This window comes from Gossypium raimondii, chromosome 3, assembly GCF_025698545.1.
Source record: "Gossypium raimondii isolate GPD5lz chromosome 3, ASM2569854v1, whole genome shotgun sequence".
Taxonomy (NCBI): Eukaryota; Viridiplantae; Streptophyta; class Magnoliopsida; order Malvales; family Malvaceae; genus Gossypium; species Gossypium raimondii.
This window is the reverse complement of record NC_068567.1, coordinates 26,173,616-26,190,484: the sequence shown is the minus strand read 5'-3', so window position 1 is coordinate 26,190,484 and position 16,869 is coordinate 26,173,616. Positions and strand designations below refer to the sequence as shown.

Sequence of the window (16,869 nt, the reverse complement as noted above, 5' to 3'; positions counted from 1 at the left end):
TGAACGAAATCAGCAAAGGGGAAGCCATATTTAGGGTTTTCAAGCTTCCAAACTCCATAGTAAGTGATTCCAAGCACCGTTTTTAATGTTCTTTACGTTTTTGGAGTCCCTGTAACTTGATTTAGCTTATTCTAGCAATAATTTAATCTAGGGTTCATATTTGGAAAAATACCCATAGGTGAAATATGTTTATTTTGATTTTTTTATGGTAGAATATGAAGCTTGAAATTATGTTAAATAACTTTTGCTAGCCGATTTTAAGTGAAAACGAGTAAATTGATATAATCGGTAAAAATACCTAATGTTCATAAGTAAGTGTTAGAGTGAGAATTTGATGTTTTCATAGAAGGGAAAAATGTTCAGCATATCATAAAACATAAGAAAAAGAAATAAAGTTTAATTTCTGAGAGTAGGGGCAAAATCGTAATTTTGTGAAACTTTAGGGGCAAAAATGTAATTTTTCCAAAATGTGATTTTTGGACTGGATTGAATAATGTGAGTGTTAAATAAGTTAAATGTGTTATTATAAGTCAATAATGACAAGGAATTGACTTTGATTGGTGAAAATGGAAAAAAATGAGAAAAAGTGAGAAATTTCCCGATTGAACATTCGGAATAAAAAGGGATACGAATGAAGTGATAGAAATGATCACATGTGTAACATGGACTGTGTGATGGTCACGTGTGTGGTACTATGTGCAGGCTACTATGCGTACCGGATAGCTTCGATCACGTGTGTAGTACTATGTGCAGGCTACTACGTGTATCGAATAGTGATGGTCACATGTGCAGTACTATGTGCAGGCTACTATGTGAACCGGTATCATTAATTATAAAGTGGTTGGGTGGTTGCTGTGTGCTGAATCCATAGTGTATCTGTTATTATTCTGAAGTGTTCATCGGGAAATTGACTAAGTGAAAATACATGAGATCATGTAACGATTAAGTGTGATTGAATGATGAATATATGTGTGGAATTGAATTGAATAATGATTGAAAGTGAAAAAGTGAAATTATGAAAAAGTAAAATTAGCAACAAAACAGTTTTGGACAGTAACAATAGTGTGACTTTGAAAAATCACCAAAAATGGTGGAAATTGAATTGGAGAGTGAATAAGATATGAAATTTTACATAAAAGAAACAGAGCAAGCAAAAGAGTTATATATTTTGAGATATTTGAATTTTAGTGAGGCAGAGTCGGATTGATTTCGAAATCCCCTGTTCTGACTTTGGAAAATAATTAAAAATTGTAAAACAAATAATTATGAGTTATAATTTATATGCTTAGAATCCTTAATGAGTCTATTTTCAAAGGAAATAAACGAAAATATCATCTAAATTATGTACAGTGAGATAATTCATTTTTAGTGAAGAGAGGTCAGAGATGTTGAGCAGTGAAACATGGGTGACTTTAAAGAATAAACTGTACTAATTGGCTAAGCCAAAAATTCTGAAAATTTTATGGTAAGAAGATATGTGAGTCTAGTTTGGGGAAAATTAATGGAACTTAATTTGGAGCTCTGTAGCTCTGGATAAAAATAATTTAGTGACTGTAACTCGACTAGGCAGCTTTGAATTTAAATATAAGTGAATAGTGAAATTATGTATAATGCTATTTAAGCATGTTATATACATAAAGGATGTGGGATGGAGAGGAGGAGGAGGATAATAAAGTATATGAATGAATTGTGTATAATTGGTTAAATGTCTGATTATAATCGATAAATGTTGAAATAGGAGTGATGCTTATATTGGTGCATTACTGGTCATGGTAAGCTCATGAGAGAAAATAAAGTTTCATAGCATATGTGTGTGGTATATTTGGGATGAAATGATGTCATGAGTGGCTCATGAATTACATCATGTTGGTAAGTTGATGCATAATTATAGTATTCAAATATATACATATTTGTAATATTTTGCTATGTGATTCAGAAAAAGGGAATAAATAGCATACTGAAAATTTGGCCATGGTGCTAGTTTATGTTAAAGGAGTGTTTTATGGCATATCTTAAGTAATGGAATGTTATGAATTTTGAGATTATTTTGCTAGTCAAATAAATGACAAATGAATTGATTACGTATTCGTAATTTTGACATATGCTTGGTATATGAAACGTAATAATATATGCTTGAATAAACTTTAAGTATTCGAATGACATGGATTTGATGGTGATAAGATTCGAACATTGAATTCATGAAGCACAGGTGATGCATTATTGTTGTGTGATAGCTTGGTTCGAGAAATTGGTTAGGTAAATGATAAGTGAAAGCATTTATGGATATAGAAGAAAATTTGGAGTGAATATGAAATTTAGCTTAATTAAATGATATCATCAGTTAAACATTGTGTATACTAGAATGTGTTAGTGAATTACATATTCGTAAATTGACATTCAAAATTACATTAGTGATATATGAAAATAACATGAAAAGATATATTATTGTGATTAATATTGATTCGACTTAAAGTAGATTCTTCAATATTGGATTGATTTAATGGATATATTGAGCATATGAATAGGTATGTATTGGGCCCCGTAAACACTAATTAGCGACTCGAAGATAATAATTTGAAAGTTTTTAATTTGGATGAAATTTTATAACTCGGTTTAATATTTTTATAAGTGTATTTATTCTGATAATGCCTCGTACCCTATTCTAGCGTAGAATACGGGTAAGGGGTGTTACAATGTGACATCACCAGATTCGACCCTAATGTTTAGGCCGGGTTTGAGGTGTTATAATAGAAGCTTTAAGAAATTATGGGGTTAGTGGAACTTTTAACAACGCAAACATACATTGATCCAAACTAATGAAAATCGCAAGACTCTTGGATTAATTTAAGCGTCCGTGCTGATAACGTGTTATAAAACAAGAATAATAGATAAAAGATAGATATGAGAGTAGGGGTATTTCTATTGCATTTTATTATTTTCATCATCATCACATGTAGTATATTTATATATATATAGGGAGATTAAACTTCACATTTTTCTAATACATAAATAGGAAAAGGGTTACAAGTAGACTAAAGGTGAAGAGTTAAGGAAAATGAAAGGTGGAAGGTTGATTATAATGAACATTCACTTAATAACATTCATAACATATATATTTATTTTTGTTTGGTTAAACGGTAGAAACTAAAAATGTAATAAAATTATTTTTAATGTCCAAAAGCAAATTAAAAATAAAAGTCTAACAAATATTATTAACGTTTTGAAAACAAATTTAAAAGGTAGAAGTTATCTGTTTATTTCATGTTTTTAATTTTTTAGGATTGTTTATTATTATTTAATTAAATTTTTTAATGTTTTCCTTTCCTCTCATTTTGACTTTCCCAAATTGGATTATTAAAATGAGATAAAATAAAATTAGGAAACTGAGAGATTTTCAATTCCCTAATAAAAATATGTTACCTAAACAAGAAAAAAGGAAATCTTTACATTGCTTTAGTTAGCTTTCCTTTATCTTTAACCATTCCAAATTTGTGGTAAACTTCTATTTTGTTTTCATTCTATTACATGTTACTCTCGGCCAAAATTACCGATTTTTTCATCTATTTCAAGTGATCATCACTTTTAGTGTAATTTGTTTAAAACTTCATCAGATATGGATGTTGTTGCAATCCGATTCCTTCAGTCATGAATGCTTCAATCAACTATAAACGCGGATTTCGTAATTTATTAACATTTATGTCTGCTTAATTTCAATTCTAGTCCTAGCAAGAATAAGCTTATTTGATACGAATCCTTTATGCTTCTGTCCATGTTCCTCTTTTCTTTTTGATTTGTGATAAATTTGAAATTTATTGCAGTTTCATCTCGTCTCAAGTTGATATCCATTTCCAGTTCATGTAGATCTTGATGAGGCTTTGCTAGTTGTTTGATTGAAAATATCAGATTCTGTAGAATTTGGTATATTCACATTAGTAGAGTGGATTATGTTGGAATTTGTTTAATTCTTGTGTAGGTTTAGTTTCATGCTTCTTAAATGGTTCATATTCTCATATGCTGAATTACTGTTACGAGATTTGACATTTGTACCATTTGGAAATATTTGTTTTAAACTATCATGTCTCGTTTAGCGATTAGATCCAAAGTGCAATTGGGCTTATTTTTCAATTGGAGATTAGTTTCAATTGTTGTTGATTGTAGCCATGACAGTAGTTGTTGGGAAATTTAGAGATAGACATGAAACAATCCTTGGTTATAATATTAGATCAGATAACTTACGTAAGTTGGTCTTTGGGATTAATAGGAAGAGTGTTCGTCGAATGGAATGGAGAGGTTTGGCAAAAGTGTGTCGATCGCTCAAAACCCAGAGAAGGTTGAAGTAAAGAAATAGAATTAGATATGTATACATATTGACTTTTGGATGTGAGATATATGTTTCTTGTTGTTCTTGTTCTGAATTCTCTTTTTGAAAGTTTATCTGTTTAATGGAATTAGATTTTGTTTTTTGCACTATGGGACTTAAATCAAAAGCAGATTGGACATGACACTGATTGGAATGTGAATTAAACCAAAGGTGGGGGATGAGACAGATGAAGGGTGGCAGTTTATTAATTTCTTAATTCCATGCTACGTACTATTGTTGAAATGAGCAAAAGCAGAAAGCGCTCTTCCAAGTGGGATTTAAAAGAGGAACATCAATATTCTCTTGAAAATGTACAAGACAGTGCTTGGTTCGCGAACGCCTGTGATAGAGAATCAGAACATGGATCCTTCTCCCCAGAGTTCGGTAGGAATGGCAACAAGTGGTCTGCTATTAAATCTAAGCATGGACTGCCTTCAAAGGAATATTTACATGGAAGCAAATGTGGTGAAAACAATAGCGACTGTGCCACAAATTGGAAAACTACAACTCCATGTGACGGTGATGAGACTTACAGCATGAAAAAGTCTCCTACTCTTAATGACCGGAGGCAACAAAATTGCCACCATTCTCTTAAAAGTGATTGGAGCAGGTCTCAAAGGTTTACTGTTATTATCTTCTTTTTGACGGTGTCCTGGTTGTTAAATAACTGACTTCATCATGCCATCGCCAATGCCTTTACCTTGTATTATGTCCTAATTCTTCAATTTCACTAAGAAATTGAGAATCACATGCTTGCTTTTTTGCTTTTTCAGCTAAGTTGAAAATGTTTCTCTTTACTAAATATATCAACGCTTTTCCCAATTTGTCTTGTGAACTTTCCTTCCGATTTACTTAAAACTTTTGTCATTGAGGTTGTATCTCGCCTTATTTGTTGAGCACAATGCTTTTGGCCTCTTTAAGTGGTATTATGGTTTATGCTTATTTGTCTGGATAAGTGGTACTATGGTTTCTATCCTGTATATCTTTCATCTTCCTGTTGATTTTTAATTTCACCTAATCTTAGTGTACTGACAGAAGCAGGAGTAGGAGCCGAAGTAGAAGTCGTAGTAGAAGCCCAATTGATGGCATTGGGCGGCAACCGGGATTCCTTGAGATGACCAGAAACGGATCTGGAGTGTCAACTCAAATATGTAAAAAATTTATGGCTGGGAGATGCAGGAGAGGCAGTCTGTGTCATTTTCTTCACCAAGATATTCAAAGCCATGAGGATGGTTCGGATAATAGGCAAAAGAGAGCTAGTGTTTCAAAATATATTACTTGCAATGAAGATAAATATTACCTTATTGAGAGTGGAAGATCTACTGATTGTTGTACTGATTACCGGAAAGGTAACTGTCGCAGAGGTGCATCGTGTAGATCTGCTCATGATGGTGTTTCTGATGGCTTCAGCAAAGGATCAATAAATGAGATAAGTAGAGAAAGGGAAAATAATAAGAGGAACAAACTTACATCTCCAGAGCAAGATGTTGAGCGTGAAGCTCGAAAAAGCAGTAGTATACCTTGCAAGTACTTTTCTACTGGAAATTGTCATAATGGAAACTATTGTAGGTTTTCTCATCCTGCAAGTACTGAATGTGATAGGGGTCAGTGGGGTCGAAGTTCTGTTAGTTCGGATATGTTGCTTGATGGGGCAGAGCTGACAGATATAGATGCTTCATTCAATGTAGACAAATATGGGAATGCTTCAAACGGGAGTGATGCTGATGTGTCAAATGAATCTGAGATACCCTGGACTGGTCCAAAATGGAGTGCTGCTGATGCTTCAATTGATCTTCACAACTCACGGGCTAGTTCAAAACAGAGTGATATAAGTGTCTACTTGGGGGCTTCAAAGTTGAACAAGGACACAAACGAATTCTCTAGTTGTAACATAGATGAGAGATGGCAGCATGGATATGATGCCTGTGGAAAGAACAGTGAGTCTAATGTGCACTGTAAAAGAATTGATATTGATAAGGAGGATCTGAAGAAGATAGAAAATGTTGGTGTTAATACGGGTGTCTCTGAACCAAAAGGTGCTGAAGAGTCAATTGTTGCTATGGAAATGTCCCCTATGTGGAATTGCAGGCTCCACTCTTCTGTCGATAAGGAAAAGTCTCATAGTTCAGAACCCACTCCTGTGGGCACATCCCTACGAGCTCATGGAAAGAATATAATTGAAAAGGCCTCGGGTCATGCACATGATGAGCATGCAGCTTCACAGCTAATGTCGATAGAGGAATCGAACTTTCATCTAGACCACATGACAAGGGGTAGCAGTTGTGCAGTATTGCGAAGTTTTGACCATCCTGGGCCAAGTTCAAGTTCTTTACCTTATTCAAACTTAAACACAGTCAGACAAAGTGAACTGTCATTCCCTTCTAATGAAGTAAATGTTAAAGTTCCACAAAACAACCTGCTGCTTCAAGAGGAAAAACCTAGTAACAAACTAAATATTGGGGATACAAATATATTACATGGTAATTATGGATTTCCGTCAACTCAGAACATGGTAAGCATTGAATAGGCACCCAATTTACTAATCTTTCAGCCTCTTTAGCTCAGTTATTTGGAAAGGGGCAACAACTTCCTTTACTTCATATTTCTCTTAACGTCCATGATGCAATGCAGGTAACTTTTGCAAACTCTAGAGGACCTGTTGAGTCAGGTCAAGAAATTATATTCCCAGAGCAATATAATCCCAGATCTGATAGCATTGATCCTGCTAAGAAGCAGGATACAAATACTGAGCCTTTGGGATTTTCAGTTCATCCTGTTAGTCAGGAAAGTACTGCAGATGGCAAATTAGAACTGTCGGCTAAGAATTTTTTACCATCATCTCTTGTGGGTGGTAGAAATGGTAGTGACTATCATAATGATCACAGTTCCAAAAGAGATTCTGATTTTGATAGCCATAAGCCAAATCAGCTGGAGCCTATTGCAAGTTTTGAGTTGACAAAGGAAAATGGAGGAATTGTTCAAACCAAGAAAGCTGAAGCAGAGAATAAGAATGGTCTATCAGAGAACACAGATGCAGACGATAGGACTGAGGAGGGCAAGAAGAGCAAGGATGTTAAAGGAGTTCGTGCATTTAAATTTGCACTTGTTGAGTTTGTCAAGGATCTCCTCAAACCAACATGGAAGGAAGGTCAAATTGGCAAAGAGGCTTACAAAAGCATTGTGAGGAAAGTTGTTGACAAAGTGACTGCTACAATGCAAGGGACTAATATTCCTCGTACACCTGAAAAAATTGATCAATATCTGTCATTTTCGAAACCAAAGCTTAGCAAACTTGTACATGTAAGAAAATTAATAGACTTTCCGTTTTATATTATCACCCAATAACAAGCTAATTGCTAGCATCTCTCAATGTGCTCTTGGTCAAATGAGCTGCAACTCATTGAAAGATGCCCAATGACAGTGTTCATGGTTGAAGCTGATAGATAATTTCTTACAATAATTTAACTATTTCTAGGTGTAGATTGTTCCCTTTTATGCCTAATTTACTTACCACCCTACAAATTTTAAATTCTTTTGCAGGCATATGTGGAAAAGTTCCAGAAGAGCTAAAAGAAATGGGGGATCTTTACTGTGTATTATTTCCACAGCTACATATCAAGCTATCATATATTTCAAAATTTACCCCATCTTGTTAACTAGTTTCTACAGCTTCTACGAATACTAACCTTTTCAATTTTTGTTTATGTGTGTTATTCCTTTGAAGCATGGCTAAGTATGTAGATATTTACTTGTTTCTGTATTAGAAGTTTAACATATGATGTTGGCATTTCCTTCTGCATGTGTGAGTATGTTAGAAGATGGCTTACGTGCAGACCAAGGTAGTTCGAGCCATGCAAGTTGCAGCTGAAGCATAGGCCGCTGTTTTGTTACTTTTTAGTTGATGTTTTGTTGCTTAGTTATATTAGAACTAAGTTAGTAACATACTTGATGTAATTTGGTGCTGATAGATTTGATAAATCAGCTTAACCAAGTGTGCAAGCAATGTTTTATAAGTTTCAAGACATTGTTAGTGGTTAGGTAGCATTTTCATCTTTTTGACAAGCTGATTGCTTGATATATGTAATGCTTTTAGTTCTCAATTGATGATGAATATTTCAGAAAATTCTTCTTCTTGTTTTGGTTAAACTTAAGCAATTTGTTCTTGCTTTCTTTGGCTTGTTTTTTTTTTTTCTTGTTTGTTCAATAAGTTTCTATTGCTTAATGCTCAAGACTGCTGCTGCGATTGCTTAGCTTAGTTTCTCAACTCTTACAATTGGTATCGAGAGCTAATTTTTTAGAGGACTTTTCTCTTTTCTACTAAAAAAAACAATGTCTTTATCAGGTTTCTCTCCAGCACCTCCACCAGTAAATGGTGAAGGCTACCACATTTGGGTAGTGAAAATGAAGATCTATCTTCAGGCATTTGACTTGTAGGAGGTTGTCAATGCTGATGTTGAACCACCACCCTTGAGAGCTAACCCCACAGTAGCTCATATTAGGCAACACTCTGATGACAGAGCCAAGAGGTACAAGGCAATGTCTTACATTCAAAACAGTGTGTCAGACTTGATTTTCACAATGATCATGGCCTGTGAGACTCCAAAACAAGCTTGGGACAAGCTTAAAGAAGAGTTTCAAGGCAATGAAAAAATAAGACATCAACAGCTTTTAAACTTAAGAAGAGACTTTGAAAATCTGAAGATGAAGGAGTCAGAGACAATTAAGCAATATTCAGATAGGATCATGGCTGTTGTGAACAGCATCAAACTGCTTGGGGACCAATTCAGTGAAGCCAGAATAGTGGAGAAGGTTATTTCAACCTTACCTGAGAGATATTAAGCCAAAATCTCTTCCCTAGAAGATTCAAGAGATCTGTTAAACATTTCTTTGACTGAGCTAATCAAGGCCCTCTATGCTCAGGAAAAAAGAAGAGCTAGTAGACAGGAGGAGCATTAAGAAGGTGCCTTTCAATCCAAGAGCAGAACAACCTCGAGCTCCTCTAGCTACAAAGGGAAGAAAACTTGGCCAGACAAATCTAAAAGAGATGGAGCAAAAAGAAGGTATCCACATTGCTCACATTGCAAAAGCGTTAGCCATCTTGAAGCAAACTACTAGTACAGACCTGATGTGCAGTGCAAAGTTTGTAACAGATGGCCATGTTGAGAAAGTTTGCAGAAACAAAGGTCAACAGAAGCAAAACTAGCCTCAACAGCTTAGAATAGAAGTTCAAGTGGCAGAAGAGGGTTGTGATCAGGAAGAACAAGTATTTGCTGTCTCCTGCTCAGCTGCCAAAAGAAAAACCGCAAAAGGGTGGTTGATTGACAGTGGTTTCACTAACTACATGACACCTGATGCTGCTATTTTTAAAAGCATTGATAGAAGTTTCAACACAAAAGTAAAAGTGGGCAATGGACACTACACTAAAACAAAAGGTAAGGGAGATATGCTGATTGAAACTCATTCAGGTACCAAACTCATTTCCAATGTTTTGTTAGTACCCGAAATAGACAGAAATCTACTAAGTATCGCTCAAATAGTTGAAAAAGAATACTCAGTTGTATTCAAAGGCAAAGAATGCCTGATTAGTGATCCAAGTGGATCCAAGCTCATGTAAGTAACCATGACTGACAGAAGCTTTATTGTGGATTGGAAAAAAAGTTTAGTTAGTGCCTACACAACTGTCTTACATGAGTCCAAACTGTGGAATAAAAGATTAGGCCATGTCAACTATAAGTTTCCACTTCATTTGTCCAAAGAAGGCTTGGTTGAAAATTTCACAAAAACAGTTGAAAAAGAAGATGTTTGTGAAGTATGTTAGTTAGAAAAGCAAGCTAGACTACCATTTCCATCAAACAAGGCTTGAAGAGCCTTTGAAAGGTTGCAGTTAGGCCATACTGATGTGTGTGGCCTTATGAAGACACAATCCTTGAATGGTAGTAGGTACTTCATTCTTTTTATTAATGATTATTCAAGGTTCTGCTGGGTTTACTTCCCGAGGCTCAAGTCAGAAGTAGCCTTAGTGTTTTGAAAGTTCAAGGCCACAGCAGAAACTGAATCAGGTTGCAAGCTTAGGACACTAATGTCAGGTAATGGCACAAAGTACACTTACAATGTTACAAAAATTTTGTGAAGAATCAGGGATCAAAAACCAGCTCACAAACACCTACACACCTTAGCAGAATGGTGTCAGTGAGAGGAAGAATCGAACTTTGATGGATATGGCTAGATGCTTGATGTTTGATAGGAATTTGCCTAGAAGTTTTAGGACTGAGGTAATAAACGCTGCAATTTACCTTCAAAACAGGCTACCAACTAAAGCATTGCTTCAAAAAACACCATTTGAGGCCTGGTTTGGGTTCAAACCATGAGTTGGTCATTTAAATGTCTTTGGTTGCATATGTTATGCACATATACCAGCAATCAAGAGGGACAAATTGGCAAAGAAGGCTCAACCTGACATTCTAGTGGGCTATAGCAATGTCAAGAAGGGCTACAAGATTCTGGATCCTAAAACTTACAAAGTCTTTGTGAGTAGAGATGTTGTATTTGATGAGAGGTCAAGCCGGAATTGGGATAAAAGTGAACCAGAATGTACTGCTGAAGACTTGGTGACGGAGCAAACTGAAGTTGATCAAAATGATCCTGAGATGGACATTGATCATGAGCCAGTTAGGGTAACCAGACCACTAAGTGAAATATATGAGAGGGCAGATGTGGCTACTATTGAACCAACATATTTTGAAGAAGCTCAAGCTCAAGAAGGATGGAGGCAAGCCATGCTTTATGAAATAAGAATTTTTTTACAAAAATTAGACCTGGGAGATAGTTGCAAGATCAGCTTATAGGACGGTCATAGGAGTAAAGTTGGTGTTTTGAGCTAAGCACAATGCTGATGAAACTTTGAAAAATTTGAAGGCAAGGTTAGTAGTGAAGGGATTCAGTTAGAAGTATGAGATTGACTACTTTGAGACATTTGCACCAATGGCTAGGCTTGATACAATCAGACTAATGGTTGCATTGGTTGCTCAAAAATAGTGGAAAAATACATAAACTTGATGTAAAATCTGCTTTCCTTAATGATTTTCTTGATGACAAGATATTTATTGAACATCCAGCGGGTTTTAAGGTTGCTAGTGAAGAAGACAAAGTGTTCAAACTAAGAAAAGCCTTATATGGCTTAAAACAGGCACCAAGGGCCTAGTATGACAGAATTGACACGTACCTAGTAAGCTTGGGGTTTGAGAGAAGCATTAGTGAGCCAACACTGTGTGTGAAGAAGGAAGGTGATGAAACGCTGCTTATAATCTCTCTGTATATGGATGGCTTGTTGGTAACGGGTGAAAATAATGCTGTGCTAACTGATTTCAAAGGCAAAATGGAGAGCATGTTTGAAATGTAAAATTTGGGTGAAATGTCCTATTTCCTTGGTATGGAAGTGTTTCAGACTTAGCAAGGAATTTTCTTAAGTCAAAAGGCATTTGCCTTAAAAATTCTGAACAGATTCTCTATGCAGAATTGTAAAGCAACTAGCACTCTAGTTGCTATTGGAGAAAAGCTGACAAGCCAAGGTGATTTCAAGAAAGTGAATGACTCAACCTATAGGAGCCTAGATGGATGTTTTCACTACTTAACAGCCACAAGACCAGACATAATGTTTGCAGTCAGTCTCCTATCCAGGTTCATGCACTGTTGCAATGTGAACTATTTTCAAGCTGCAAAGAGAGTCCTCAGGTACATTAAAGGCACTCTGAGCTTTGGGATGATGTTTACCAAGGTTGACAGCAGGAAGCTCCTTGGTTTTGCTGACAGTGACTGGGCAGGATCAATAGATGACATGAAAAGCACCTCAGGGTATTTATTTACCCTTGGTTAAGCTATTTTTTGTTAGAGTTCAAAGAAGCAAACAATTTTTGCTCAATCAATAGCTGAGGTAAAATATGTAGCAGTTGTTAACCAATCAATTTGGTTAAGGAAGATCATGGCAGATATGAACTTGCACCAAAGAAAAGCAACATAGATTAGAAGTGAAACTCAATCTGTTGTTGCAATTGCAAAGAATCCAGTAATTCATGGGAAAACAAAGCATTTTAATATCAAGTTTCATTTTGTTAGGGAAATGGAACAATCTCAAGAAATCAGACTCGTTCATTGCAGTTCTGAAGATTAGTTAGCATATATCGTGACAAATCCTCTTTGTGTATCAAGGTTCGTGAATTTGAGAGTGAAATTGGGAGTTTAAAACATGGAAGCCAAAGAGGAGTCTTAGAAGATGGCTTACATGCAGACCGTGGCAGTTCAAGCCATACAAGATGTAGCTGAAGCATAGGCTGCTGTTTTGTTACTTTTTAGTTGATGTTTTGTTGTTTAGTTATATTAGAACTAAGTTAGTAACATACTTGATGTAATTTAGTGGTGATAGATTTGATAAATCAGCTTAACCAAGTGTGCAAGCAATGTTTTATAAGTTTCAAGACATTGTTAATGGTTAGGAAACATTTTCATCTTTTTGACAAGCTGATTGCTTGATATATGTAATGCTTTTAGTTCTCAATTGATGATGAATCTTTTAGAACATTCTTCTTCTTGTTTTGGTTAAACTTAAGCAGTCTCTTCTTGCTTTCTTTGGCTATTTTTTTTCTTGTTTGTTCAACAAGTCTCTATTGCTTAATGCTCGAGACTCTGCTGTGGTTGCTTAGCTTAGTTTCTCAACTCCTATAGAGTAGTTGTTACCAGTTGCGATTATTCTAAATCTAGTGTCTGCCTGAGACTGTGATTGATCACTTTAGAATCCTGCTTGTGTCTCAAATGTTGCGAGCCCAAAACTTAGCTTTTATATGTTTGTCAGTGCAGAGCATAGATATATTGCCTTATTGAGATTTATAGTACTATAGTACTGCTTTGCCTAGCTACCACTAGATATGCATTATTCAAATTTGCTGCCATTGTTTCTTATAATACACTCACATGTGAGTTCGGATATTCGACATGGGTAAGTTCATTTTTTTCTAAGTTTTTCCACGTACTAGAAGGTTCTTGGAGGATCTTATTTCCATACCTATGTCAGAAAATATGTCAAATATAATAAGAAAAATGAAAAGTCAGAGCAGAAGTACATAATGATAATAGTTTTTAAAGAAAGCAACAGAAGCTTGTCATTCTTCATTTTTGTGCATCATTCTAGGACAGAGCTGTTGCTAAAACTATATATGTGGGATGGAAAATGCCATTTATTCTCTATAAGTTGTGCTTCAGCATCCATAGTAATATTATGTTTCCTATTGTGTGATTGTTGGCCGCAATCCATGCACGGTTGGTTTGTGTGTTTATGATTGGGTTGGTTGGCTTTGGACGATGACAGTGATGTGACTCACCCATTCTATATTCGTATCTTCGGTTTGGCCTTGAACTTTTTGAATTTTTCTGATTTAATATATATTGCTATGGTAGACCTGGAATGTTTGCTTTTTTTTTGTGACAAAAAAGCGTAGCTTTTGAGTGATTTTTTTAGCCAAAATTTAACACTGATAGGAAGCAAAGAGTTTCTGATAAGGACGCGTGTGAAATAAGATAGTAAATTTGTTCAAGTCGTGGATTGGACTTAGAGCTCTAGACGATCAGAAAGAAGCTCAGAGTTCAACCCAACTTGAAACCCAAACAATTCAAGTTAGAATTTAGAAGACAACAACAAAATCAAGTAATAAAAAATTGAGACCATACTAAGAATGAGGGTTCTTGAAGGAATTCAAATAAGTTAAGAAAACACTTGTTCTTGATGAATTCAAAATGAAAGAAAGTTGTCAATTAAATGAAAACAAATGGTTAGAACAAATTTGAAGGATAAAGACTAAAATCAAATGGAATAAAAAGAACATATCAAAACAAGGTTTGGCCAACCAAGAACAATGAAAAAAAACCCAGTATTTGAAGTGATTTAGGTTGATCTTGATGAAGAACAAGTCGTCAAATTGAGATCTAAAATAAACAAAACAGATTAGAAATTGAATGAAAACGAATGAAAAAACTAAACAACAAAGATTGGAAGGGCCGAACAAAAGGATCCCAAGAATAAGTAGAATAAAGTTTCCTAGAAAAGAAGTAGAAGCCTCAAATTAGATCTTAAACAAAAGTATTAAAATAGTTCACTAGAATGAAGAATTAAGTCAAAAGTAAATTGTTTTGGAGCAAAATATTTCAAATAGCAAGAAAAGCAAAGAACTCCTATTTTTGGATGACTTTTGATGAAAGAAGATAGGAGAACACCCCTTTTGATTGAAACAAGACCTGGGATTAAGTAAAATCAAATATTAGATTCAAATTAACAAGAACATAATAGAAAAAAAAAAACAAAAAAGAAAGAAAGAAGAGAGATGGGAAAGATGAGAGTGGCATGTAGAAGATCTAAGAATCCTTGGAAACAAGGTGAATCCACAACCCTCTTCAAACAACTCTAATTTCTCATCTAAGAAAGATTCATTGGCAAGAAAAAGCTTGAAGATAATTCTCACAATAAAAGATTGTTAAAACTCTTCTAAAAAAATTCAAGAGAAATTCTTTAAAAGAAAACTCAAAGAGAATTTTATTTTGCTTTGAATTAATAAATTTTCTTGCGTTTTTCTTTTAAAAAATTTCTCTTGAGTTTTCTTTTAAAAGAGTTTTAACAAAATTTTCAGATTGTAGGAATCATCTTTAAGCCTTTTCTTGCCAAGGAGTCTTTCTTGTTGGGGAAATTAAAGTCGTTTCAAGGGGCTTGTGGATTCATCTTGTTTCCAAGTCTCTTTAGAACTTTCCACATGCCATCTCCATCTTTTCCATCTCTTTTCTTTCATTTCTTTATTTTTTATTTTGTTCTTATTTAATTGTTTCTAATATTTGTTTTTGTTAATTCTAGGTCACAATTCAGCAAGAAAAGATATTATCCCACCTTAGTACATCAAGAATCATTCAAAAATAGGATTTATTTTCTTTTCATGTTGTTTTGAATCAATTTGTTACAAAACATGTTTTATTTTGTTTAATTCTTCATTCTAATAAACTATTTTGTTTTATTGTTTTCTAAAATGGGTTATTCTCCCTCAAGAAACCCTAATTTGATCATTCTTGGACTCTTTTCTAGCCGCCCTTCTCTTTATTTCAATTTAGTTTTTTTTTTCATTCAATTTTGTTCAATACTAATTTATTTTGTTTCTTTTGTTTAGATATCCATTCGACAACATCTTCTTCATAAAAAATGACCCAAATCACTCCAAACACCTGGGTTTTCATTGTTATTAGTTTTCTAAATATTTTTTTTTGATTTTTTTTGTTTTATTCAGTTTTAATAGTTATTCTTTCAAATTTGTTCTAACTGTTTGTTTTCTCTTAATTGGCAGCCTTGAATTGTTCAAAATTCATCAAGAACATATTTTCTCTTTCAAACTGGCTTGGACTCCCGGGAACCCTAATTTTTTAATTCAGTTTACTTGTTCTTTAATACTTATTCAATCTTTTATACTTGCTACCTTTTTATTCAATTAGATCTGACTTGGATTGTTGCGTTTCAAGTTTTAGTCAACACCGAAGTTTCTTCATTTGTCTAGAGCCGTAGGCCAAATCCACAACTTGGACAAACTTGAGATCCTGTTCCACGGACGTCCTTATCAATTAAGTAGACTTTTATCACTCAAGGTCTCTTTTCTCTTGATTTTTTTCACATGATATTTCTTCACTTCTTATATCCCCTCACAAGTATTATAAATATTCAATTCAGTACAATCTATCTTAGTAGGAGAACAAATTGTTTCTATCTCATCTAAATCCATATATTTGAGGAAAAAACTCTCACTATGTCACACCCAATTTTCATTAAGGTCTAGAAAATAAGGAAAGTTTGGGAGTAAATTGAAAGAGATAGAAGGTTCAATGGACTCTATTGAAAAATCTGGAAATTTTAGTGGCTAGATGGTAAATAGTTGGGTTTCAATTCAGGTTCAGTTAAGTTGGAACCGATTAGTTCCTGAGTGGGAAATAAAATGATTATCGATGGATGGTTTAATTTGGACTTGGGTGACCGTTAGTGAAAAGTTATATATATATGAGTGAGAAAGATTATTCTACAGACATAATTCTTCTTATTCCTACTTCATTTTTCATCTCTTCTACATCATCTTATTTAGTTACTCGAAGAAGAGAAAGTTGAGGAAAGCATTGGATAGGGATCATGAGGTTTGAGTCTGGAAAGTAGAGCATCCGGTGAGCTGGTAAGCTTTTTAATTTTTTTGTATTCATGGATTTGAGAAAAAGAGAAGTTAAGGATTTTTGAGATATTTGAAATGCTTTTGCATGTTATTGGACTATGGGTTTTAAAGATTGAATACCTTCGATTTTATTGGTATATTGGTTGTTGTGCTTAGCTGCTAGGACGATTGAGGCTCTAGCATTTGGAAAAGCTAAGCTTACGAGGAAAAATGTTAGGAGGTGAGTTTCTGTACTTTACTATTTGGGAGCTATTTTGGTTGTTGTACTGCTTGTAT

General features: G+C 34.5%; 1 protein-coding gene across 3 annotated transcripts; it reads left to right on the top strand.

The window, feature by feature from the left end:
* Positions 1-3,472: 3,472 nt before the first annotated feature.
* Positions 3,473-8,483, top strand: LOC105793950 (zinc finger CCCH domain-containing protein 38). Of its 3 annotated transcripts, none has more exons than XM_052628228.1 (5): positions 3,473-3,494; positions 4,492-4,979; positions 5,396-6,872; positions 6,992-7,660; positions 7,901-8,483. In XM_052628228.1, exons 2-5 carry the CDS (start codon positions 4,582-4,584, stop codon positions 7,928-7,930), a joined length of 2,574 nt encoding a protein of 857 aa, XP_052484188.1. In that variant the 5' UTR covers positions 3,473-3,494; positions 4,492-4,581; the 3' UTR covers positions 7,931-8,483. The 3 variants fall into 3 exon arrangements, with proteins under 3 accessions (XP_052484188.1, XP_052484187.1, XP_052484189.1); XM_052628227.1 differs by lacking the exon at positions 3,473-3,494 and adding an exon at positions 3,501-3,679; XM_052628229.1 differs by lacking the exon at positions 3,473-3,494 and having other exon boundaries at positions 3,501-4,970.
* Positions 8,484-16,869: the final 8,386 nt, after the last annotated feature.